This window comes from Oncorhynchus keta, chromosome 29, assembly GCF_023373465.1.
Source record: "Oncorhynchus keta strain PuntledgeMale-10-30-2019 chromosome 29, Oket_V2, whole genome shotgun sequence".
Lineage (NCBI taxonomy): Eukaryota > Metazoa > Chordata > Actinopteri > Salmoniformes > Salmonidae > Oncorhynchus > Oncorhynchus keta.
This window is the reverse complement of record NC_068449.1, coordinates 18576134-18603461: the sequence shown is the minus strand read 5'-3', so window position 1 is coordinate 18603461 and position 27328 is coordinate 18576134. Positions and strand designations below refer to the sequence as shown.

Sequence of the window (27328 nt, the reverse complement as noted above, 5' to 3'; positions counted from 1 at the left end):
TATAGTTTGAAATAGGCTTTTATTACATATCTTTAACACCGACTTTGGTGTGCTTCTCAATACATCTTCTCCAACGTTTATCAGAAAAAAATGTCATCATACAAGTGTTTATACTGTGCGTGAAGTTTAAAATGCATTCTGTCATTACTAAATGTGTAATGTCATACTTTAACAACTTTTTTTTTTACACAAAAACAATTGATTAATAAAAATATTTAATCAGTATTCTTCCTCAAATGAAAGGGATGATGACGCAATCTTTGCAAGAGGGAAGGAATCTGATTTCATTGGTCCTCAAATCGTGGCTCAGTCATTTAATTCAGGGTGAGTGAAGTTCAGTGGAGGCTGATGGGATGAGCTATAGGAGGGCTGGCTTATAGTAATAAATTGAACGTATCAAACATATGGAAACCATGTTTGACTCAGTTCCATTTATTACATTCCAATGACCCTGTCCTCCTATAGCTCCTCCCACCAGACTCCACTGGTGGAGTTAGCTGTGAGCAGGTTAGTTCTGAAGGATTCGTTGCCATATAAATTTACCTGGCTAAAAGGTGAGCCACCTCCATATGACCCGGTTATCCCGATCAGAGTTGACCAAAGATACCTCTCTAACTCATTAAGAAAGCTAAACTTAGATATGTATTTTTGGTTGTTGAAGCAGTTAACCTTGAAATGGGCATGGTCCATCTTTGTGAAAAAATATTAAGTGATTTCAGAATATTAAGGGAAGTTAGCTGGCTAATGCATTGATCTTGCTTTGGAGTATACTCCCCCCTGCTCTGTCTCCCCTCAATCACCCATAACATAATGACATGTAGGCCCTCTAGGTAACTGATTTTAGAACTTATTGATCCTGCGTTCTGGAACAGCCCCTAGCAATCACAGCTACAAACCAGAGTGCCAATAAGAGGTTTATTTCAATAAAATCAATATTCTTTAAAAAAAAATCTGGATCTTTTCTTCTGACATTGACATACACGTCATTACAGTGATTTTGGAAAAACTGCGCAGGAGAAAATAAAAAAGGCCAAAGGAGATGTCTTCTAGTATTAAAACCCAAGCAGGTAAAAAATGCCTATTTTCCCCAAAATCAAACCAATAAGTGTACAAAATGTACACATTGAATTCTGAATAATCAAAACAAATATTTACAATTCCTTTTATGAAATGTGTATTACAACAAATGTCTGAAAAGATGGCGGCAAAACACGAGGAGATAAAAAACAATATATATTTTTGCTTTATCCACACTAAAGCATTTTGGAACTACGAAAGAATACATTCACTACCTTTTGAGAGCATTTGAAATAATGAGAAAATGAAATCCTACATGATATTCATTATATTACCATTCTCCTCTCCCCGATTCCTTTTCTCATAAATATCTTTAGTGTCATCTTCCCTGATGCACATTACCGTTCCTCTGTATTCTATGGGAGAAAGGGAAAGTGTGTGGTTTTTATACTTCACTAGTTTAGATAGCAGGAGTCATTCAATCCACAGTGAGACCAGAATGAATGTGCCCTTTTTGGTGGCTGAAGTATAATATAAGCTACCACTGCTGCCAGAACAACACAAGCTAAAGACTTCTCTTCATGCTTTACAGGAGAAAATAAAAAACAGATGTTATTTCTGGTAAAATAGAGCTTCACTGCCCAGAGTGTCAGTGTCTATATGGAGCAGTGATGTGAGGCAATGCAGTGATGAAGTCTAAATGGTTGTTTTTTTCTGCTAGATATGATCTAATATTTCATTGCTACATATTTCATTAATCTCAGGTTCCATTGTCCTGAGCTGAAAACATCTCATCCAAGCACCTGCTACAGGTACATCTCGGAAAGCCCTGACTGAGCTCAGCATAAGGTCAAGGAGGAAAATGGTATCAGAGCATGGAAAACATGTAGCCTTACTTCTATTATAGTTGTTGCAATTGACTTAAGCAACGCAACAGTAAAATGAAGCATATCGCACCAGTATGTCAAACTCGGTGGTTTGGCCTAGCGTCTGTCTACATGCAGTGAAACCTGCCTTCATTTATCCTCTAGAGCCAAAAACACTGAATCTTTCAACACTGCATAAATCAACTCTGTAGCCAAAACACAAAACACAATTTCAGCCTTGTAATTTTCACTTTCATAGCAAGCCTAAATAGCAAATGAATATTGAACAGCTGAACGGAAAAACACAGGTTGTGACCATATTCCCATGAGGAGACAGAGGGTCAGCCGGAAGGCCACTTCATAAGGAGTGTGTTTAGATTGCCCTCCAACACTGATAAGCTCTGATACACACCAGCCTGCGTCTGATCTGAGAGATCGCCATTCAAATCATCATATCAAAGAGAAAACCTAAAAAAAGTTATAAACAATGGACCGTCAGTAAACTTTCTGAGCTGCTTCATGTACTCAAGAGATCTCCAAAAATAAAAGGGAAAAGTAAGAACAAAGGAGCTCATGCATTGTGTTTGCTCTAAATTAGGAGAGAAGGAAAGGTAGTCCATAGTTTTCTTTCTCGTGTCTAAACAGACCAGTCCCAGTGTTGGGTGTAAGGGGGGGGGGCCTATTTGATCAGCCTCTTGGCCACGTCTTGGTAGGCGATCTCGATCTCTTTGTCACTGGGGCAGGTGTTGGTGAACTCCTCGTGTGTGTAGGCGTTCTGCAGGTACTGCCAGATACCTATCATGTCCTTGGGGATGTCAAAGCCTCTGTACTTCTTGGTCACCACCTATGGACAGAGGGGGACATTGACTAATTAATGTAGTCTTAGATAAACTTCTAGAGAAGAGGTCCCTCTGTAGGCCGAGGATGGTACAAAATGATTTGGGTAGCAGAATGCATAAATCACTAAGTGCTCTGGGCTTTGCTGTGTCAAGATGTACTCTATTTGTCCAAAATAAGCATTCCATTTTACAATAAGAATTCAGCTGTGTGTGTACACTGAGTATACCAAACATTATGAACACCTTCAAAATATTGAGTTGCGCATGGACGGGGCATTCGTCGGGGCATGGACTCTACAAGGTATCGAAAGCGTTCCACAGGGATGCTGGCCCATGTTGACTCCAATGCTTTCCAAAGTTGTGTCAAGTTGGCTGGATGTCCTTTGTTCGGTAACCATTCTTGATACACACAGGAAACTGTTGAACATGAAACTATGCAGCGTTGCAGTTTTTTGACGCAAACCAGAGCACCTGGCACCTACCATCATACTCCGTTCAAATGCACTTAAATCTTTTGTCTTGCTCATTCACCAACTGAATGACACAAATACACACCAATCCACGTCTCAATTGTCTTAAGGCTTCAAAATTATTCTTGTAGTGGATTTAACAGGTGACATCAATAAGGGATCATAACTTTCACCTGGATTCACCTGGTCAGTCTATCTCATGGAAAGAGCAGTGAGTATACAATGTTCTGTACACTCAGTGTATAATGTCATGTTTATTGGCCTCTGCTCTTACCTTGACGATGTGCAGCTTGGGAAGAAGGTTGCAGTCAGCCAGTGTCATGTTGTCACCATCCAGGAACTTGCGAGTGGAGGTCTTGACGTCCTCAATGCTGTTGTGGTCGATCTCGTCGGGCAGTGGGGAGCGCAGGTACTCATCCAGCTTCTGCAGGGTCTTCAACAGCCCACGCTCTAGACCTACAGCACAAAAAGGAACATTTATCATCTCTAACATTTATAATCTCTAACTAAGTTTGTTGGAACCTCTCCAGCTTGCTGATACTAAATAATGACTAATTTAAGATTGACTTCAGGTGTCCGTGGTGGTAATTACCACAACACTAGCACAACAACTATAAACTGCATATAGTAATCACAAACCAGCCTGCCTGCATTGTGTTGAGTATTCTAGACCACTTTTCAAACCGACACCACAGGATACCCACAGCAGTTCTGTAGTCTGCCACGCGAGGGCGGCATTTTATAGCAAGATGGCAGAACTTAAGCTGCCTTGCTGAAGTATTTTGAGAGAGTACATTCCTTGATCCCAGTTTTTTGCATTATCTTGAGAGCCCAAATAAGGAGTAGTTCATACAACCAAAATAGATAGCTGGGGTTGGACTAATTGTGGCTCACTGAGCAAATTCGACTTATTGGAATGTTATGTATTCAAGCCAGTTGGAGAGTGTGTGACTGGGCATATTGTGTTTTACATTTCACAGTGTGACTGTCCTATAAATAGGGCATGCCTATCATTCAGATATGACTTTCAGCAATAAAGTACTGTTGACATAGCCCTGAAGACATTCAAAGCCAACCATAACGATAGGTCAATATTTCCACAGGGTGGAGAATAGAAAGAAACCATACCATCCAAGATACCAGAGGACATGAACTGATACTGTGTCATAAACAGCTTACCCCAGATTAACATGGCATACAGACAGAGAAACAATAGCCAATATGACTGAGGCAAAGCTACAGTATACTGTCATCTGTTGTCTTGTACAAAACATGTCTGTTGGCAATATATTTATAGCTGTGGCATGCCTGTTAAACAAAAGCCAGGGGAGACAAGAGAGTTGCTGTGAGCTCATTTCCAGACCATCTCGCTCTGTTGTTTTTACCAGGCTGTTTGGTTGTGTCTTTAGAGAGCCCAGCCAGGTGACATGGGGTACAGGGGGACAGTGGCAGGAATGGTACTGGGGACAGAGAGAGGCCACCACAGAGAACAAAAGCTCTATGTTGACATGGTAGCCAGCCCCCCCCTCCGCGTTGTCACCCAGCCACCAATGACCTCAGGCTACTACTGTCACCTAGCAACCACAAAACTGTTGAAGCACATAGGTTTATGTGTGTGCTTGTTAATTCTGTTATAGGGAGTGGAAGCTCACCTTCGTTGGCATTGGGTTTTGAGTTTTTGATGAAGGCTGAGAACTTGGCAAAGATGTCCATCCCAGCTGTGTTGGACTCAGGGTGTCTGGCACTAAGCTTGGTGAACCTAAACACACACACACACACACACACACACACACACACACACACACACACACACACACACACACACACACACACACACACACACACACACACACACACACACACACACACACACACACACGATACACCTGGTTAGATCTCAAACAAGCAGAGTGCATACTGTAACCTAGGTATCTACACTTGGAGGCAGTGTGATGTGCTTAGTGGGCGTGACGAGCTGTTACCACCCAGACGAGATGACTCACTTGGGTGGGCTGAGGACATCCTCCAAGAACTCCTCTATCTTGTTGACGTCTGTCTTGACCTCCCCGTTGAAGGTGATGAAGGGAGGGTGTGTGCCTGGGGCCAGGTTCTGGAGGTCTGCAGGCTTCCTGGGAAGAGGAGAAGACAGGGGATTTAGTGGGCATGTCACAACACACTGGTAAATACCCATATCAGCCAAATGCAATGCATACCTTATACTGTGTAAAGTCCTTAATGTTGTTGAAATGTCTGTCTCGTTTATATGGATGACTTTGCTGCAAACCCAAAGTTCCCCCTGGGGATAAAGTTTTATACTACTACTATACAACTGAGACGTTACTGATTACTCACTAACCTTTCACTTTATATCCCTATAATCCATCTGGTCTCGGTCTAGTCTTTGACAATCATCAACTATCATTAGTGTTATTCTGTTTCTTCCCAGGGCCCAGTTCTATTGCTTTCTCAGGTCATTGGAGGTGGCTGTGGCCCACGGACAGGACACAATTCCCTGTCCCAGTTCTATGCTGAACTGTTCCAGACTTTTCTAGCCCTCTCTAGCTCTCCCCTCACACACACAGACCCTGGGCTGGAATTGATTTTCAACAGGGTTGTGTACGTGTGTTTGTGCATGTGTGTGTATGCCAAGTTCATTCCTCTGTCCACAGTGCTCAGAGCAGGCTTGTTTTGTTCCAGGTGTCTGGGAGGTGAGATATGATAAGAACACACACAACATAATGAGGATGTGATGAAGGACCTGTCAACAGCACAAAGCCCTTTGTCATGTTTCATAATGACCCACACAAACCAAATCACTAAATTACAAAGCAAAATAAAAACCTTTTTATGTCATACAGTGTAGAAGTATTGGCATTGCCTTGACTGAGTTAAGTGACAAAATAATGTGGAGCAAATTAACTTTGATGCAGAGAACAGCCTACCACTGACCTATCCATAGAGTGCTTCACATGCAAGCCAAGTCCAAATGCAATGTGATGTGCGTACGTACAGTGGTTAAGATGTCCCTATAAGGGGAGATGTGAAACACACTCATAGGACCAACAAGTCACAGGGGCACCAAAACAGGAAGTGACCTCAACCCTTTGGAATGAGCACAGGAAGCACACTTGCCCCATGGCAACATTAAGGGGGAGGAGGTAAAAGTGTTCACTCAAGAAGATAAATAAAAATGCTTTAATCATAGACATGTTAGTCATAGAATTGGGCCAAAAATAGTTTTCCATACCAAGGTTGCAAAATATAAGATTAGAAATCGGAATTCTCTTTCCTTACTAAGCGGGCTACTCACAATCACATTAATGTGGAACGGTAGTAAATCAAATGTAATGTCTTTGAGTTCCATATAGTAATAAAAAGGGATAAAATAAGACAAATTATTTTGCAATACTTTGCCTTTCTGTTGACTGGAGAAAAAGTGAAGCCTTTATCAGTCCTGGTCTGAACAGCTGAACAAAGACATGTTTGACAGAGGGGGAAACAGACACTGTTAAGTGGGCGGACATCCTCCACTGCCTTTTACAAGACCTCCAGAAGCTTGTTTCCCATTACACACCCTCACCACAGACATAGACGTACATGTGCAAATACATTCACAGACAACATTCACAGACACCGAACAACAACATTCTCAGACACCCACAGACAACTTTCCAGTACCTTCAAAAGTGAAAAGGTTGCTCTTGGTACTACTCAGTCTTGTCTTGTCTAGATTACCCTCAGGACCGACCCTGGCAGAGGTAGCAGTGTTTCTGAGCTCTCTCAGGAGAAGAGATGCAAAGCGATAGAAAAGCATCTACGTGGATGAGCTTTCCCCTCTAAAACACTTCATCAGAGAGCCTGATTTATACTGGACTGTCTGAGTCAAACAGCAATGATGAAAGGCCCATGGAAATGAAGAGTTCATTTGACCATATCTGAAAATAATCACACATATGCCAGCAGCCTTGGCCTGGGAAGAGGAAAAATAATCAGGTTGACTCATCGAAGGACATAATGGCTGGGTAAGGAGCTGCCAGGCAGCATTACAGTGAACATGGGGAAGAACGTTTGCTGTAGTTCCAGCCGAGACTAAATAGTGTTCAAATGACTTTGGGAGGGGAAGATGATCATTTTAGATCCTGTTTTAGAGTAAGAAAAATAACATCTAGGGAGGAAGTGAGCACAACCTCAATTAGCCCCTCCAAAACGCAGCTTGTTTATTTTCCAGATTTCTCGGGTTTGGAAAGGTCATGAGAAAACCAAATAAGCAATTAGGGCAGTCTGCCTGTTTGAGGTGTGGCTGGATCAAAGTGTTCTGCTAGGCTACCAAGGTCTTAGTGGAGAGCCCAGAAAAGCTCTGAGAGCCAATGAAAGAGGAGAGCAGAGAGAGAATATTCCCCTGGCTTTCCAGGAGCTAGTTGAGAGCTGGGGGACTGAGCTAGCTAGATAGTGTGACGTGTGTTGGAGGAGTGAGCAAGCGAACTAGTGTGATGTCTGGTGGAAGAGTGAGCTAGCTAATGTGACGTGGTGGTCTGGTGTCTCCCTCACCTCTTCAGGTCCACTGTGGTGACGTTGAAGACCACTCCCTTCAGCCACAGGATCATGAAGAGTCTCTGGGAGAAGGGGCAGTTCCCAATGCTCTCGCCATCACTTCCCGCCTGAGAGAGAGAGGGAAAGAGAGGGCGAGAGAGAGAGGAGAAGAAGGTTAGATTAGGTAAGACTACATCAGCATTATTCACGTGGCATTGTTTTCACACAACCACAAATAAAATGCACCATGACTGGAAGGATAAGAGGCAGGGAATCCAACATGGCTGACAAAGATTTAAATGGCTCTTGTAAACTGATCACAATCGAGTTAAGGTTGAGCCTTAAAATGGATAAAAGTCTTGGAACACTGATATTATCAGACCTCTGTTCTACAATCCAATGACCAGTGGTGTTTTACTGCACTGACCTATTTTGAGCAGACAATGATTATTTCACCCAGATTAGAGACTAGCTCCCTGAGTCCCAGAGAGCAGGCTAACCTCTGTCTCAAACCCTTTAGCACACTTCCACAGCCGCCTCCATTCATCCACACTACCAGGCAGCCAAGTGGAACACAAACCCCTGAAGTGACTGAGAGGGACTCTGAGAGGGAGCTGGACAGCTTCTTGTTTCTTTAGACCTAAAGAGAGAGTCTGATGTATTTGAGTGGGAGGGGGGGTATACAGTATGTCTGCCAGTCTCCAATCACTGTGCTCAACCATCACCATGACAACATCACTGAAGGTATTTTGATTTGTAACACATGCATATTGGTGTTTGATGTGTATTGAATCATGTATACAGGGCCATTCTGTGAGACAATTGGTCTCAGCATGAGTCCCTGTTAAAATAAAGGTTAAATAAAATGTAATTTATAAAATGAACAATCGACTACATGCCATCCAAACAAGAGACATGGACAAACTAGGCAACTGTTCTCAGACAATCTCTGGACGTGGGGAAAAACAAGCAACTACCCACTAGTACAGGCCCACTTTCACGTTGGGGATTTTCCTTACCCAAAATAGATCTGCCACCTTCACCTCCCTTTCATGACAAACTACTACTGTGCATTATGATAGTGTACACAGGCCTCCAGCCCCAGCAGTAAAAACGAGGCAGTGAGAGAGATATTCTAAACACTCCGCTGGCAGACACACTGTCCTATAAACACACCAGAGATCTCTCCAACTACCACTGCCAGCACACTCTCCCTCTCTCACTCCCGCTTATCCTCCTCAAGCTGGTCCATATCAATGATGCTCTAGAGTACAAGCAAATCCCAGTTTCCAGCTTAGGTTGTGTGTACAGAAATAGTTGTGGGAGTAAGGAAAAAACGGTAGATCGAAGAGAGGGAGTTTTTGATGCAACTATCCTCCTCTCATGTAACATTAATATGTTACACGTGTGTAGTAATTACTAAACAGGAAAGTGAAATTAAATATTCATGAGTAAAGATCTTGCTTGTGTAAACAAACATACTATAGCTGGAGGAGCCAATCGCCGTTGATTTGACTCCTACTAGTAATTAGTAGGAGATTGACACCCAAACTACACAACACAAATCATTTGACTACAATGTCTTCTCTAGGCCGTCATTGTAAATAAGAATTTGTTCTTATCTGACTTGCCTAGTTAAATAAAGGTTCAATAAAACAAAACAAAAATGATCTGACATTGGCCCCAATGTCCCAGTTCCTTATGCCTCAACTCAAGCATGGTCTCAGCCCCTTTCACACTGTCAAAATCTTTCCCCGTTCCATTTACGGAACTGGTTATGGAGTGTTCCATAGACGGTGAGCACATAGAAGAATGCCATTCTTCTCAGTGCCAGTTAATTCTGAAGAATGCCCCGTATTCATTCAGAAGGACAGGGACTGAAGGTAAAAGGAGCATTAAGAAAAGGTATGTTGTATCTTTTCTCACTGTCTATTACTTTAGCAAGTCTTGGCTCACTGAAAGGTGGCATGCTCATCAATTTGTCTCTCCTTGTCAGTCACTTTGTAGCCTACCCTCCCTTCTTCCTAGCCTCCTGTCCATCTCTTTCACTTTCTCATTCCATGTCTCTCCTTCTGGCCAGTGCAGAGGGCATCTTGAGGAAGAGAACATTTCTCTCTGAGATTCAGGCCCATTCCAATGTCAAATACACTAATTAAAATGGCATACCACAGCCTTTTGAGTAATGGACTGGCGGACCTGTGCCAAGATAGGACTGGGCTTCATGACACATTTATAAAACTTTATTTTTTATTCCCATGGAGCTAACGTCCCCCTCTACCACTAGAAATCCGATAAATAATACCTATCCAAAACTTTTTTCAAAAGAGGTACGGCCTGAAGTGATCTTGTGAATGAATAGAGAACTTTGTTTCCAGAATGTTCCTGGCAGTGTGTCCAGCTAACAGCACTCTGCTGGTGTGTACAGACAGTCTGTTTGTCTCTCTGTGGTGTGGAGGCCCAGTGTGTTCTCTGTTTGATCTGCCTGCTGGCTGTCCTACAGGCTGGAGTTGCTGTTGTTGTTAGAGCTCAATTCAATAAATCAAAAGGTTAGATTAGATCACAGGCTTTGTTCAGTGTCCCCTCCTTATGATTCAATTCCTGTGTATGAAAGGCTTGCCATCAAATCGTATTGCTCTGTTTGGAACCTCAGGCAATTGTTATCTAACAAGAGACCATTAGCTGATACTTGTGGGACTATAGAGACAACAATGTGTTATTTTCTGCTTTTATCCAGAGATTGTATTCTTGTTGGTTACTATGTGTCAGGGGTAGGAATGACAGCACAACATGGTGACTATTCCCATGACGATCGAGACCAGACTCATAATAAAGAACTGATTATCATTGCACAGAGGTAACCATGTGAATGGCATCTTTCAGAATAAAATGGTACGTAAACATAAAGGACATGGGCCGTGTCTGAAATCTGTCTTGCCTACTACTTACTTAAAGTGCATACTGTGTACTATCAGTACTACGTACTATTTATCACGTACTGTTTGGTAAAAAGTATGCCACAGCTGAAACAGATACTTTTGGTGCGTTCAAGACAACTGGGAACTCTAAAACAACGAGCTCAGACTGGGAAAAATCGTGACATCAGTGATCTTCAGCTCAGAGAAGTCAGAGCATGTTTTTTCCCCAGTTGTCTTGAACGCACCATCTATTATGACTTCACATATGAACCAGACAGGATCATTTATAGCCCCACCCAGTGACCTTTCACTAACACCGCAATGTTGTTTTGGGCTAACATTAGCTAATTAGCTAGCATTTAGAACAACATTTTGGGGTAAACTTCTGTACCGTAGGTCTATGCAAGTATCAATTGAAGAGTCAACTGAAGCTTAAAAGCAATGGGAGATGAAAAGCGCTATAGAAATATTATCAATTACTATACCAAAGACGGTTTATTTAGAACAAAAAATCTCTGACAAAGGCCAAGAGGCCGAAGCGTAAGCTTCAATAGAAAAAGTGATGCTAGCAAGAGCAGTGTGTAGGTTTCTTTTTCCTTTCAAGTTATCTAATCGTTACCAGTCACCTGCAACATGATAGCTCAGATGTACGAATGTATTTTTGAATGTTGAAAGTAAAACACACCAACAGTGGATGTACTGGTATCAAATCAAATGTTTTACAAACAAGAAACACATTTCAATGAAAAAAAAACTGAAATCCCCCCAAAAATGACTTCACCAAAAACATTAGAAAATTAATAGCTACATTAAATTACATACAAAATACATAACTACTTCATGGCCTCTAAAATGGTCATAAGATGTGCCTCCCTGTCAGTCACCTCCTTCTCCAGACTAGACCTTTCTGGGAGGGAGAGGAGCCCACAGCTGCACCTTGGGAGGATGAGGAGATGATGTTCATAACCGGTGGGGTGATGGAGTGGCAGCCCCCCAGCGCCTTATCCATCACCACTTCTAGGATGCAGCTGTGGCCTCCCCTCTCTCAGTGCTGACTCCAGTGGGGGGAGCTTTCAACTCCTGAAAAATGATCACTTTCAGCATCAAACATACTACATGTAAAGACCTGGTATTATGCCAGTACATTTATCTGGAATACGTGAACCTTTCTAACATGTTTCTCTTCACACTTATATACATGAATGTGCAGTTGAAGCATAGGAAATATTTTTGGAAAGTTTTGGTGCCCTCAGAGAAAAGGGTAACTTTATTAGCCAAGTACAGCACGGCAATAAATGTCAAGCTAACATACAGTAGCATACTGTGTATTTTTGCTTAAGGTTCTCCCACTTCTTTTTCACCCATGCAGGTAATAGTGGCCCCTCCAGCTCACACTCCTTCACGTAGATCCTGAAAAGACATAGGATCAAGTACAACATTAACCAAAACATGAGCAAAGTAGAGTTGTGTGAACTTTCTGTAGATAGCCAGACTGCCACATACATTATCCAATTGGAGCGCCAAGGTGAAACAGTAACGAGTGCATGTTACCATTACTTACACCATAACAGGTTATGTGTGCAATGAAACTAGACCCATTCAGGCGGTAACCATTCAGGTATAAACTAATATTGCATGGCATGAACACTACAATCAGCTCAACGCAGATGAACCAACGTCAGGAGAACTAGAAGAGTTGTTGGGACCAGAACCGCTGTGGAAAATAGGAATGTAGCCTACCGCGTTACTAACGTTATAGCTAGTGATATTTACAAGTAGCAGCTAGCTAGCTAACATTAAATATGTTAGCTCATTAAATATAGTTGTCGCTCAACAGCAAGTAACCCTGTAGCTAAGGTTACTGTTCTAACTTCTAGACCTACTAAGGCATGTAGCTAGCTAAAGGCATGGTAGGCAGCAGGCTGCAGATCTGTTTTCAAATATCTATGTACGATGAAATAGTTGTGATACTTTTAAGGAGAACAAAAACTACTTACATTTGAACACCACCGTAGAAGCTTTGCTATTCGCCATCTTCCAAGTTATTTATTCAAAACTTGCAGCCCCTCCACTTCCAATGCATTGTGTCTGTGAAATTCACAAAAAGTGTGCAGCGAATGCGTCATTGTGTTGTTCCCGCTATTCGTTCATTTCAGTTGGGCATCACCATATCTAATTGACAGCAGATTATCAACTGTCGTCAAATCCGAAATGACTATGACATCCAGGCATTTCAAGAGTATTTGATTTTCAAATTGTCACATACTCAAAAACAACCTACTTTTTATGACGAAAGTATTGGTATTTGGACACCGTCGTGTATTTCAGCCATATGAATGGAGTCAGCAGCAGCTTTAGGAATGAGCTCATCTCCTCTCCTCAGGCTGCAGAGCCAGTTGTCAGAGATGGCCAGCCACAGTGCAGCAGCCGAGAAACCCTTTCTCTGTGTCAGAACATGGCATGGATGCTGTCTACTGGAGCTACAGCAGCAAAGAGCAGACACAGCCCTCTGATATGTGTTTCCGGCAAAGAACCTAGCCCTAGTCTGCTATTTCTACTAAGACTCCCTGCAGCCCTACCTTCACTGAGACAGAGGGGAGGGATAATGGTGTAGGAGGGAATACAGGAATAGAATAGACTGGTGGAATTAGCATAAACCTAGTTAAGGAGAAAGGGAGACAAAAAGACTAGATTGAGTGGGTGAGAAGTGTCTAGGGGAAAGAAAGCCGAGCGCAAGCCACACCCTTTCAGCACTGTGATCTTCAGAAGCAGCATGCTGCTTGGCACTCTCTCGTCCTTCTTCCACAACCTCTTCAACAAACTCAAACTGTTTTTATGACATAGGAACAGAGTATGTGAGCGGAGTTGAGCGGTTGGAAATCCAGCTCATGAAGTCACTCCATGTCCTTTCCAACTGTTCACTCCACACTCACAGGACGAAAAAAAATACCGCTCCAAATTCGCACCGTTCATTAAAATCACAATTTAACCAACGTTTTTGTGCCTACCTGGACCTGCCATTTGGGTTTCATATTATTTGAATGAAAAGGTATTTGAATAAACATTAAGGTGAATGTAAGAAGCGCACATAATTTCAAATAGTCTACATGTCACATTAAATGTCACGCTGTATAAATGATTGGAGAAAGGAGCAAGAATACGTAAAAGGGGATTTTAATACTCGACCCAAAAATACAACATGCCATGAAAGGCACTGGGATGAAGCCCAAAACAAACACGTACACAAAAACACAGGACTGTAACCCAAACAAAAGAGCGAGGTAAAACCTCTAATAAATACACAGGATGAGACCCATAATAACAAGTGCACAACAATACACGGGACTAGACCCATAATAACGAGTACACAATACACTCAGCACGAAAACCAAAACCACAGGTACTGACAAGACCCACAAATTTGGGAACAATAACCGACAAGACAATTGTGAAAAGAGAGCACATGTATACAATTACTAATAAGGGGAATTGGAATCAGGTGTGCGTAATGAGACGAGAGTTCAGTGTCACTGTAACCCCTGTCTGAAGCCCTTATTTGTCAATGAATCATGGCTTAGTTCTGTCTCTCTGAGTGGTGAAACAGGCCATCTTAACACTGTTCTCTCTCAAGTTTCCATTGCTCTGAGCAGTGTCTCAGAACCGTTACATTCACCAGTGTGAATACAGAGGTCCTTGTGGGGAATAACAAGCAGGAATATGGAGGAAAGGCACAGAGCTCTTTTGTTCGTGGACAGTTCTGTGGGTGTCAATGGATAGAAAACAGACCAATAAAATTTGAAGTGAGGCAAGAAATTATTTTGGGCCAGCACCTAATATGGTCATGAGATCACAGTTTCCAGAAAACAAACCAGAATCTGGGATTCAACAGTAATCATAATTTCATATGTTATATGTGGTAAAAAAATATATATCAATCCCACAGTACTTATTTAGAAATATTACTGAACAAGTATCATTCACTACACGAAATAGCCTAGCACTATCCATTTATCTTCTTACTTTTCATGTTAAAATTAGTCAGGAGTTGCTGATGATTGCATCATATTCCACATAAACTCCTCAGAGATTACACATTGTCCCAATGTTCTTTTGGTTTGAATAGGCCCATTTCACTTACAGCAAGCAACACATGCTACAACAGCTGGCAATTACCAATGAACGTTAGGCTTTTGATATCAAAGTAATGAGAGAACCTGAATCAACAGAGACACGGATCGACACGTGTATGCACGCACACAAACAGTGACGTCACACACACACACACAGCTGTCTGTCCGTTGGAGAGGATGACTCATGCCGAAGTCACAGAATTTCCAGGGACGCCCACCGGCGCACAATGAGACCTCAGTCAGTCCCCCATCTACAGGAGACACACATAACTGCCATGTCATCAGTGGAGAGGTCATAGATCATGATATCACTCATTTCCCTGACACGGTCTGATGGTAGAGCTACTGGTGTAAAGACAGTCTTGAGCCATGTCAATACTGATGGTACAGTAGATCACAACTATATTGAACAAAAATATACATGTAAAGTGTTGTTCCCATGTTTCATGAGCTGAAAAAAAAAGTGCCAGGATTTTTCTATTCACGCAAAAAGCTTATTTCTCTCAAATTTGGTGGACAAATTTGGTTGCATTCCTGTTTGTGAGCATTTCTCCTTTGCCAAGTTAATCCATCCACCTGACAGGTGATGCATATCAAGAAGCTAATTAAATAGCATGATCATTACACAGGTGCACCTTGTGCTGGGGGCTTATGTTCCCTCTAAGCTGCTTGCGTGTGCAGGCACACAGTGGCCCAAGACTGAGAGAAGCATGAGATTGAACTCAACTCAACTTTCTTGAGTTTTTCCTGTTATTTAACACTATTCATGTTTCCCTTTACTGTGGCAATTGTGATCGAATCAACGCAATATTAGCCACTTTCAATGCAACGTACCGAAACAAAACAAACTATGCAAGAGATAATGTTGTAGGCAGAACGCATCAGAGTAGGATTCTATTGAATACGACTCAGCCCGTACTCTACACAGACCAATGCAGCATAACCAATCAGTCAAGTAAAGAGCTTTTTTTTTTGTCTTGAATGGGCAGTGTTGTATTTTGAGACAAGCTTTAATAAGCTAAGTAGCCAATAGTCAGAGGGTAGTAGAATTTGTCTGATTCTCTGTAATAATGGTATTGGAATAATAATGCATTTATTTTGTAAAGTGGTTTCTTGCATCAAACAACACAAAAAGCATGTTCAGTCACCTCCTTGTCTGAAGGACAAGTAGATAAACAGGTTAATGTCAAGCCAAGCATGTTTTTTTTCAAACATTTTTTTTTTAGTAGGCCTACATTGAACATCCCACATTGGCTGCTACTGTAGGCTGAATGACAGAACTGCTATTCCCATGTTAAAATGTTATGGGATGCATTTTCTCCATCGTTTTTGATGGTAGGCCACTCTGGTAGGCCTACATTATGACCAAATAGCCACAGTAGCCCACTTGGCCACTGTTAAAACTGACTTAAAGCAGGTACAGCCTCAAGTGTTCACAGTAAACGCGCGCTGGAAGTTGCACAGAATTTTCACAATGTTCAAGTTTTCTCAGTGCTGAAAACAATTTGAGGGAACATTGCCGAGGACAATAAAAGGCCACTCTAAAATGTGCAGTTTTGTCACACAGCACAATGCCACAGGTCTCAAGTTTAGGGAGCGTGCAATTGGCATGCTAACTGCAGGAATGTCCTCCAGAGCTGTTGCCAGAGAATTGTACCATAGTTTTAGAGAATTTGGCCGTATGTCCAAACGTCCTCATTACCGCAGACCATGTGTAACCACACCAGCCCAGGACCTCCACGTCTGGCTTCTTCACATGTGGAATCGTCTGGAAGGGGCACTTAAGTGGGGAAAAACAGATTCTTATTGGCTGGGTCTAGCTACCAAGTGGGGCGGCAGGGTAGCCTAGTGGTTAGAGCGTTGGACTAGTAACGCCCAAGCTGACAAGGTACACATCTGTCGTCCTGCCCCTGAACAGGCAGTTAACCCACTTTTCCTAGGCTGTCATTGTAAATAAGAATTTGTTCTTAACTGACTTGCCTAGTTGCCTACCTCATTTGGCTGCCTTTCCTTCCAGTTCTCTGCTGCCAGTGACTGGAACAAATTTCCAAAATCGCTGAAGCTGGAGACTTATATTTCCCTCACCAACTTTAAACATCAGCTATCTGAGCAGCTAACCGATCGCTGCAGCTGTACATAGTCCATCTGTAAATAGCCCACCCAATCGACCTACCTCATCCCCATACTGTTTTTATTTACTTTTCTGCTCTTTTGCACACCAGTATCTCTACTTGCACATCATCATCTGCTCATTTATCACTCCAGTGTTAATCTGCTAAATTGCAATTCTTCGCTACTATGGCCTATGTATTGCCTACCTTCTCATGCCTTTTGCACACACTGTATATAGACTGTATTTTTTTCTACTGTGTCATTGACTTGTTTTGTGTTATTGGCTTGTTTATAGTTTATTCCATGTGTAACTCTGTGTTGTTGTCTGTGTCACACTGCTTTGCTTTATCTTGGCCTGGTCGCAGTTGTAAATGAGAACTTGTTCTCCACTAGCCTACCTGGTTAAATAAAGGCGAAATAAAAAATAAAAATAAATGATCAACGGAAACAGGATGCACTGGAGCTCAATTTAGAGTATCATAGCAAAAGTTGTGAATTCTTATGTAAATAAGGTATCTGTTTTTTATTTGTAATAAATTATATTTTAAAAAATGTACTAGTTTTGGCTTTGTCATTATGGGGTATTTGGTGTAGATTGATGAGGATTTTAAAAAATGTGTAACATTTTAGAATAAGGCTGTAACGTAACAAAATTTGGAAAAGGTGAAGGGGTCTGAATAGTTTCTGAATGCACTGTAGTTAGCTTCAGGATATTTTAATAAACTGGCTACTCAGCCTTTTAACTGGTATACACAAACAGTGTATTTTTCTCACGCCCCATAATGTTTTATGGCTAGGAACATCAGCAAGAAAATCATGAGACGTCCCACTCCGCCTCCTCTCTCTCAGCAGCTCACTTTAGGGATTGTATAAATTACCAGTCAGGTCATTTTCATCAGTGCCTTTGTAATAACGATCATCCACCTAACCTTTTAAAAAGTCCTCCTCATTGAGGCCAAAATACTCCACTCAACCAAAGTGGTGGGAGATCAACATTTTAGATTGGGACCGGTAGCATGTCTGTTGTTTTTCCTTTGGAGAGTTCTGCCCAGTCTGCTCCAGGCCTAATTTTAGTAAAATGACGGTCATATCCTCCCCTTCACTCACACTTAACATTCTAAATTGGGCGGGCTCAAATTCAAGCCACACTTTTACCAAATATGGAGCTGGCCGGCTGGCCAACAAGTGCTCCGCTGCTCTCGTCTCGTCTCTCTCCCAGTGACACAGGAGGAATTTCCTCTGGGAAGGGAAGGGCCACATCATGTTATGTCACGCCTACTCTGGGCTGGACAAGCATGCAGACTGGGCTGGGCTGGGAGGACTGGGCTGGCTGAAGTTGGGCTTGGTTTGGTGGACTGGTATCGGCAGAGTTGGCTGAGGTTGGCCTGTTACTTGGAAGGGAAGGGCTGGGACAAAGGCAGACTTGGCTATGGCTGGGTGGCTGTGGCTGGGTCTGTGGTCCAAAGGCTGAGAGTGTGGAGGAGTCAGACCCTACGGGAAGGAAATGCAACACACCCTGGTGTGCCTCTGAATCATGTGGACGTCATGGAGTGGAAACCAAACATCTCCCAGACAGAACCTAACGTCTCCCAGACAGACAGGCCTACAGAGGTAGTGGAGGTTAGGTTTGCAACATGAAAGGTTAATTGGGACACTGACTGAGGGGTGTAGAGGGATCAAATTTAGCTGACTGAGTTATCAGTAATATGACCCATTACTCTCTCCAGGTTAAGAATAATAACACAGTATGAAATTACAACTGAAAGTCAGGAGTGAAACATGACTCAAAGTAAGTAAAGTAAGAAGCAAAGAATAAGACAGAAACAGGGGAGGGAGAAAAAGAGAGAGACACGTGCAGGAGACGTGAAGATGAAACCGTTCTGCTCATCTCCCTGTGACTGTCGTTTAAAGAGTTTGTTCCAACACAAACACTGAGGTCAGGCTGTGCTGTGACTCTCCACCGCCTAACAAAATAACAGACCCCAGACAGATGACTCCGAGACACACACTGCATTCCTCACCGACCATCCCAGTCCCACTCACTCTGTACACACACATCATTAAAACACTACATGTATTCTTCAACATTAGTGGAGGCTGGGGAGGGGAGGATGGTTCATAATAATGGCTGGAATGGCGTGGTATAAAACAGATGAAAACACTGTGTTTGATACCATTCCATTCACTCCATTCCGGCCATTATTATGAGCCAACCTTCCATCAGCAGCCTCCACTGCATATGATAGAGGCAACATCAATACAAAATATGGTGGTTCCCTGAAAAGATGGCTAGTCTAGACCACTTTAAAGAACCACCCTTTGGCTCAAACATTGTACTATGGGGGTTAGCCAGTTTGACATGGCAGCTAAGCTTGCACCATGGACACACAAACAAACACTAGCCTCATTGCTCATTTTAAGCATTTGGTGCAACTGGCCAGAACACCAGACAACCCACCTTTCACCTACTGTAGCGTTTCATTCTCATCCAGAGTCTGGCACACACACAAAGATGTCCCAAAGCTTATGAGCTCATTCTTACAGAAACAATACCAAGTACTGTAAGTGGTTGACTTGAGTAGCCCATCCACATGATTGTGAAAGGTGTAGAAGTATATGGTAAATTGTATAATTACCATACTATGGACCTAGTGGCTAGAACAGTTCACCCACTGACACTGAAAACCAAACATGGTTTTAAATGACAGAGAAATTGATGTGGATAGAGAGAAGGAGGGAGTTGGAGGGATGGGTCCGGTTGGTCCCTTGCTACTCTACTCTCTGTTTGGATAGCTCACTAAGGGTTATCTACACTAGGCATGGCTCACTGTTGTTCATTTTACTAGTGTGTTGCTGTGAGGATGCAGGCAGCATGTGAAACATGAGCAGAGGGGATCGGGTAGTGACAGATTGGGTTACACTGCCTGCCCCGAGGGTAGATTCCCCTCATTTCTGAGGTTGAGAACTCGAGCACCCTCTTAGCGAAGTAGATGTAACAGAGAGCTAAAGATGTCAGAGGCCATGTCTATTTGTAAACTTGTTTAAATCTGATCTATAAAGTTGTATTTCTGTCTGAATTGTTGCCTGCCCTTTCCCAACACATCCTAAACACTTTGCTATGTTCCCCCCTCTCTTCTCCATTTTCTCACTCCCTATCCATCATTCTCCCTCATTTCTTGTTGTTCTAAGTCAATCTTGTTTCCTGTCATTGGTCTACAAGAGAAATGCCTCATTAGCAGAGGGCTTGCTTGGGACCAGAAGGATTATATGGCAACTTCCTCCCAACAGGCACCAAGCCTTTCCTCTGAACAGGATGGCATGAGCAAACAGACACACAGTATCATAAGAAATCCCCCTAATCTTGTGTTGTGGTACATTGCTGGGTCCATTTGGCCAAGGCCCAGTCCTGACAGTTTCAATGATGAAGCATTTTGAAGCCCAGATGCTGGAGGAGCAAGTCCATGGTGCAGAGAAGAGCTACCGCTCACAGTTAACAGCAGCGCTACACAACAACAGACCATTAATCTTTGTCCCCTAACTCATGTTGCTGACTGCAGCAGTACAATAGTGCTTGGGGAGAATAAACTGCTATATTGATTTGACTATAAAAACTGGCTACTCTCAATTGGCTTCAAATTGTCACCCCGGGGTAGAAAGAATGTCTTTACGCTGAAAGATTCAGGGGCAAATTAAGATTGACATGCAGAAAAAAAGGTTGAGGGCAAGTTAATACTAGAATATACTTGTGAGGCCAAAAAACAGTCCCGTTTATTGATGGTGTTTTAACTGGATCTTACAACATAATGACATGACTAAGCAGAGGCAAAGATTAAACAAAACATATTCAAGCTATTCAAATATGTTCCTAATAATTCTCATGCCAAACTATTATTAACCTTTGATGGAAGATCTCACATTACATGGAGTCACATGCAATGTGCTATTTAACAGTAAACAAATTGACAACATAATTTTAGCATGCTTATAGGGAAGGACACTCAACAAGCACAGCACTTACACAAATGACTGATGATTGGCTGAGAGAAGTTGATGACAAAATGATTGTGGGGGCTGTCTTGTTAGACTTCAGGGCAGCTTTTGACATTATCGATCATAGTCTGCTGCTGGAAGAAAAAAATGTATGTGTAATGGCTTTACACCCCCTACTGTAATGTAGATAAAGAGTTACTTGTCTAACAGAACACAGAGGGTGTTCTTTAATGGAAGCCTCTCAAATATAACCAAGTTAGAGTCAGGAATTCCCCAGGGTAGCTGTTCAGGCCCCTTGCTTTTATCCATTTTTACTAACGACATGCCACTGACTTTGAGTAAAGCCATAGATAGTGTCTATGTATGAGAATGACTCAACACTATACACGTCAGCTACTACAGAGACTGAAATGACTGCAACACTCAACAAAGGGCTGCAGTTAGTTTCAGAGTGGGTGGCAAGGAACAAGTTAGCCCTAAATATTTATAAAACTAAAAACATTGTATTTGGAACAAAACACTCACCAAACCCTAAACCTCAACAAAATCTCGTACTAAAAAATGTTGCCATTGAGCAAGTTGAGATGACTAAACTGCTTGGAGTAACTCTAGATTGTAAACTGTCATGGTCAAAACATATTGATGCATTAGTAGCTACGATGGTGAGAAGTCTGTCTATAATAAAGTGATGATCTGCCTTAACAACACCATCAACAAGGCAGGTCCTACAGGCCCTAGTTTTGTCGCACCTTGACTACGGTTCAGTCGTGTGGTCAAGTGCCACACAAAGGACTTAGGAAAATTGCAATTGGCTCAGAAAAGGGCAGCACGGCTGGCCCTTGGATGCACACAGAGAGCTAATATTAATAATATGCATGTCAATCTCTCCTGGCTGAAAGTGGAGGAGAGATTGACTTCATCACTACTTTTATTTATGAGAGGTACTGACATGTTGAATGCACCGAGCTGTCTGTCTAAACTACTAGCACACAGCTCGGACACACATGCATACCCCCATGCATACACACACACACGATAACATACACACTATACATACACATGGATTTAGCACTGTAGATACGTTTTAGTGGTGGAGTAGGGGCCTGAGGGCACGCAGTGTGTTGTGAAATCTGTGAATGTATTGTAATGTTTTTAAAATTGTATAAACTGCCTTAATTTTGCTGGACCCCAGGAAGAGTATCTGCTGCTTTTGCAGCAGCTAAAGGGGAACCATGAGAAATACAAATAAACTCAGCAAGAAAAGAAATGTCCTCTCACTGTCAACTGCGTTAATTTTCAGCAAACTTAACATGTGTAAATGTTTGTATGAACATAACAAGATTCAACAACTGAGACATAAACTGAACAAGTTCCACAGACATGTGACTAACAGAAATTGAACAATGTGTCCCTTAACAAAGGGGGGGTCAAAATCAAAAGTAACAGTCAATATCTGGTGTGGCCACCAGCTGCATTAAGTACTGCAGTGCATCTGCCCCTCATGGACTGCACCAGATTTGCCAATTCTTGCTGTGAGATGTTACCGTCACTCTTCCACCAAGCTCCCTGCAAGTTTCCGGACATTTCTGGGGGAAATGGCCCTAGCCCTCACCCTCCGATCCAACAGGTCCCAGACGTGCTCAATGGGATTGAGATCTGGGCTCTTTGCTGGCCATGGTAGAACACTGATATTCATGTCTTGCATGAAATCACACACAGAATGAGCAGTATGGCTGTTGGCATTGTCATGCTGGAGGGTCATGTCAGGATGAGCCTGCAGGAAGGGTACCACATAAGGGAGGAGGATGTCTTCCCTGTAACGCACAGCGTTGAGATTGCCTGCAATGACAACATGCTCAGTCCGATGATGCTGTGACACACTGCCCCAGACCATGACAAACCCTCCACCTCCAAATCGATCCCGCTCCAGAGTACAGGCCTCGGTGTAACGCTCATTCCTTCGACGATAAACGAATCCGACCATCACCCCCGATGAGACAAAACCGTGACTCGTCAGTGAAGAGCACTTCTTGCCAGTCCTGTCTGGTCCAGCGACGGTGGGTTTGTGCCCATAGGCAACGTTATTGCCGGTGATGTTTGGTGAGGACCTGCCTTACAACAAGCCTATAATCCCTCAGTCCTGCCTCTCTCAGCCTATTGCGTACAGTCTGAGCACTGATGGAGGGATTGTGCGTTCCTGGTGTAACTCGGGCAGTTGCTGTTGCCATCCTGTACCTGCCCCGCAGGTGTGATGTTCGGATGTACCGATCCTGTGCAGGTGTTGTTACACGTGGTCTGTCACTGCGAGGACGATCAGCTGTCCGTCCTGTCTCCCTGTACGGACATTGCAATTTATTGCCCTGGCCACATCTGCAGTCCTCATGCCTCCTTGCAGCATGACTAAGGCACGTTCACACGGATGAGCAGGGACCCTGGGCATCTTTCTTTTGGTGTTTTTCAGAGTCAGTAGAAATGCCTCTTTAGTGTCCTAGGTTTTCATAACTGTGACCTTAAATGACTACCATCTGTAAGCTGTTAGTGTCTTAACGACCATTCCACAGGTGCATGTTCATTAATTGTTCATGGTTCATTGAACAAGCATGGGAAACAGTGTTTAAACCCTTTACAATGAAGATCTGTGAAGTTATTTAGATTTTTACAAATACAGAGACATATAGACACGTAGACAGTACTGGGAGAGAAGTGCAGGACATGAGCAGCTCTTTCTGTGACATCTCTCTGGTCTGAGACTGAGGGAGAAGTGTGCTGACCTTCAGGATGTTATTCTGGGAAGACATCCCTGCAGGTGTTCTTTAAAAAGCAGTGAATGGTACATTATTGGGCTCTGTTGCCATGGTGTCCGTGTGACTCTCTCCAGCAGCACATAACACAGACAGGGACATAGTAGATTACTTCCGATGTTTATTGTCACTGTTGTCATTATTGATAGGCGGTGGAGTTGTGCCTTTATCCCAGCATGAAATAGCCTTGCCCTTGGCAAACTTGCTGGCAGAGAGACAGCATACAAAGGTAACATACAAACTAAAGATTGAAAGCATGTCATTTCTGGTTTCATCTGTGGAGTCATCTGTATTGCTTCATGTTTCATTCAGTAACTAAGGTATATGGGTGCTGGGTGATTGAGTGGCCATTGTGCATTTGTCTGCCTATAAATGGCTGATGCCCTGAGTCTCGAGATAATATGAGTCATCAAGGAAAAGTGACCACACTTCCAGAGAGGGTAGTCAGGAGGGATGATTCAGCCTGAGGTGTGGTAGGGCTGGATGGGTACAGTAGGGGTCAGATGGGATTTGAGCCATCAAAATGACACCAATGGAGTCTTCAAGCCTTCATTAAAATCTCAGGCTGGGTATCATTCTGCATAACCATGTATAGTTCAACTTTCTCTTGGCCAGATATCCCAATTACAGTTTGCAAACCAACTGTCTCATATGAGCAAACATATGGCAGACATTACTAACTACCTATTTGACTGCTATGAGGAGGAATCAAGAGCCAACTGAGATTAACACCATTTATTTAGAATTCACACTCCTCAACATGCCAGCTAGAACTACTGCTCCTTGTATGTGTAGGCCTACTGTAAAACAATAATTAATCTGCAGGGGATCAAGGGTTAAATTGATGTCAGGTTAATTCTGCAATTCCGCATCAATAAAGCCTTGAGGTCTGAACTCACTTCTACAATCCAAACAATGTCCATAGACTCCTGGCTAAACCAACAGTAAACAGTGTAAGGAGAAAATCCCGGACACTCAAATTAGCATTTGGATTTTAGTTTACTATGTTTCACACACCTGGACAATGGGGGAAGATCTTGTGTACACAAGTGCAGCAGAGAAAGATCACACAACACAGTAACAGAGGGAGAGGTGCGGGAGAGTGGTTGTAGCCTCATGTGTGGCGTCACCAGGGATGATGTAACTGCTCCTGAATGCGAGGGGTGGCTCACTCTGAGGTAGCTAGCTAGCCGTAGCTGGCTGTCGCTAACACCACCCTGTCTTCTGTTATGCAGTGAAAGCCCAGTGGCCAAAGGCAAACAGTCCAGCATTATCAATACAAAACACTCATCCTCCCTCAACAAAGGCCTCTCTCCTGGATGCTGAAGATCACCTCTGTGTCAGTAGATGAGAACAAAGGAGGATAAAGAGAGAGAAAGAGAGAGATCCCATCTGTCTACTGAACCCAAGCACCTAACAGAACTGGGCAAAGAGTTTTTGACCAATCTGTGATAACAATTAGGTCTAGTGCTGTCTCTGTCTCCTTTCTCACACAGGCCGATGAATAAGGCAGACTGCCAGATCCTGTGTCGGCCATAACTGCAGTCATATTACAAAACGTTAACGATCTGACAGATCGTGAGTCTGTCTATTGCCATTCACCCATTTCATGCCGAAAAGAGACACATGTATCAAGATCTCACTGTCAGCAGCATCATAACCAGTGATGATCATAATCACTAGTGAAACACTGCTTGGAGGGGGGCAGTGAGTTTACATCACCATTAAAGCTTGTTTGCAGGCAAATTGCCTCTGACGTTTTCCCCCTAATTGAATTCAGGCCCCCAAACCCTCTCACCCCTCCATTCCCCCGGGGTCACACCCCCTCGTCCTGTTTTCCCTCTCCCGCTCGTTTGCTCGTTTCCCGCTCTGCCAAGCAACTAGCAGAAGAAAATTAAAAGCATTTACAGATCACAAACAGGGTTAATGGGAGTTTATAAAATATTTCAGTCCTATTCAAAGTCAGATATCAGTCTGATGTCCAGAACTTTCTAGTCTAGTTCATATACCTTTTTTTAAATTAGTAACTTTAGATTGATCGAAATGCAAGTTCAAAGAGCTTCCTCACATACACTACAAGCTGTATTACTTCATCGCTAATGTATGCCAACTAAGAAGGGGGAGGTATCCTCATTCTGGCAGACTTGGTGAGGGAGAATATTGTGGGAGCCAAATGCTTCTTTCCCTTTCCTGTGTAAATTTCAGAAGTTTACTCTCCGACTTCTTATAAACTTAAGGAGGGGAAGTCTGTTTTGTTGCATTTATTTGCACCACACCACCATCACTATCAGCCTAAGCAGGACCTAATAACAAACATATGACAGTAGTTGTATAGATATTCATTCTCTCTCCAATTGACAAATATCACAAGTTTCATCCCCCTTTCAAGTATGCCTCGACATGACAAAATAACAACTAAGCTCGCAGATATCCCACGACCGGAATCCTGTATTTAAGTCTAGGGCAGCAATTATTTTGACCACAATGCGACCAAACCGTGCTACAATGTATGGTTTATCGATTGATTGAATGCAACAATGTTCCGCTGATTTAAGGGCTATTTCTGAACTTTCAATTACATTTACAATTCAAGCTTATACATAAAAAATGTGTACCAAATCAAGACACACTTGAAAGGGGAGATGCTTTTTTCTTCCTCTCCCTCTTATGATGGGAGAAAGGGCCGTGGTATCCGCCCTACACGTCTGACATAAAACCACATGGCACACACATTGGGAAGTTTCTCAAAAAAAAACATGAACCTACTGAAATTGTGACAAATCTTAAAACGCTTGGGCAAACTTATCACCATGTTATTTGCAAGACTCGTTGACTTGTGTAGACCTATGTACAGTAAACTACGCTTCTCCAGGCAACCGTTTTTGCAAGCAAATGGCAGCAATATAACTAAAACCAAATGGTACATAAATAAGGACAGCCCACTTTTGTAACTGTCCTACGCACTCCAATAAATAAAAGTATGTATTTTTCTACTGATAAATCCACAAACTACAAAATATATTTGTCAATTTAGGCTTAATAATAATTATGCTAACTTATTATTCAGAAGAATATTGATCATTAACAAACTAAACTTTTCCCAATGCCGAATGCGACGGCCGAAAGAGAGCCTGCTACTAGACAATCTATTCAGGGACGTACCTTCACAAAGAGCTCGATAACGGGTTCGTTATCCGCCTTGATTCCATTATGGGGTACAGACAGAGACATTGTGAACTAAACTTAAAAATGTTCCAAATGAAATATATATTATTTTCCAACAAACTTGTATCTTCAGCCTACTCGCTCTTCTTCGCCACCCTCTTTCCGCGCAGTATTCGGATAACAGCTTTTCCAAGGCTAGTGACCAGCTGGACAATCGCTGCAATTCTCACACAAGAGTGCTGAGGTGCTGGGAGGAGAAAGTCGACCACGAATATAGCAATGTGCTATTGGTGCATCCAGTCTACAAAACTGACCGCTTTCCTCGGTGTTCAGCGATCGTTGATCCCGTTGACTCTTCAGTCTTTTTGATTGCTTGAGTGCTGGAGTAGGATGAAGAGAGGAGGACGGGAGGGAAGAATATTTAAAGGCGTGATGTTCTCTGCAGAGCAAACAATACAAATGTGGGCAGGGTTTCAGAGAGGAGTCTTGATGG

General features: G+C 42.7%; 1 protein-coding gene and 1 long non-coding RNA gene across 2 annotated transcripts; both read right to left on the bottom strand.

The window, feature by feature from the left end:
- On the bottom strand, positions 1-27328 carry LOC118362386 (chloride intracellular channel protein 4-like). Its single transcript, XM_035742674.2, has 6 exons — positions 26833-27328; positions 7741-7850; positions 5196-5321; positions 4845-4951; positions 3467-3648; positions 1-2727 (listed from the first exon to the last, which is right to left on the bottom strand). Exons 1-6 carry the CDS (start codon positions 26899-26901, stop codon positions 2563-2565), a joined length of 759 nt encoding a protein of 252 aa, XP_035598567.1. The 5' UTR covers positions 26902-27328; the 3' UTR covers positions 1-2562.
- Positions 11279-13554, bottom strand: LOC118362388 (uncharacterized). The gene is made up of 3 exons (XR_004821191.2): positions 12919-13554; positions 12635-12725; positions 11279-12047 (listed from the first exon to the last, which is right to left on the bottom strand). It is a non-coding gene; the product is annotated as an uncharacterized LOC118362388 (long non-coding RNA).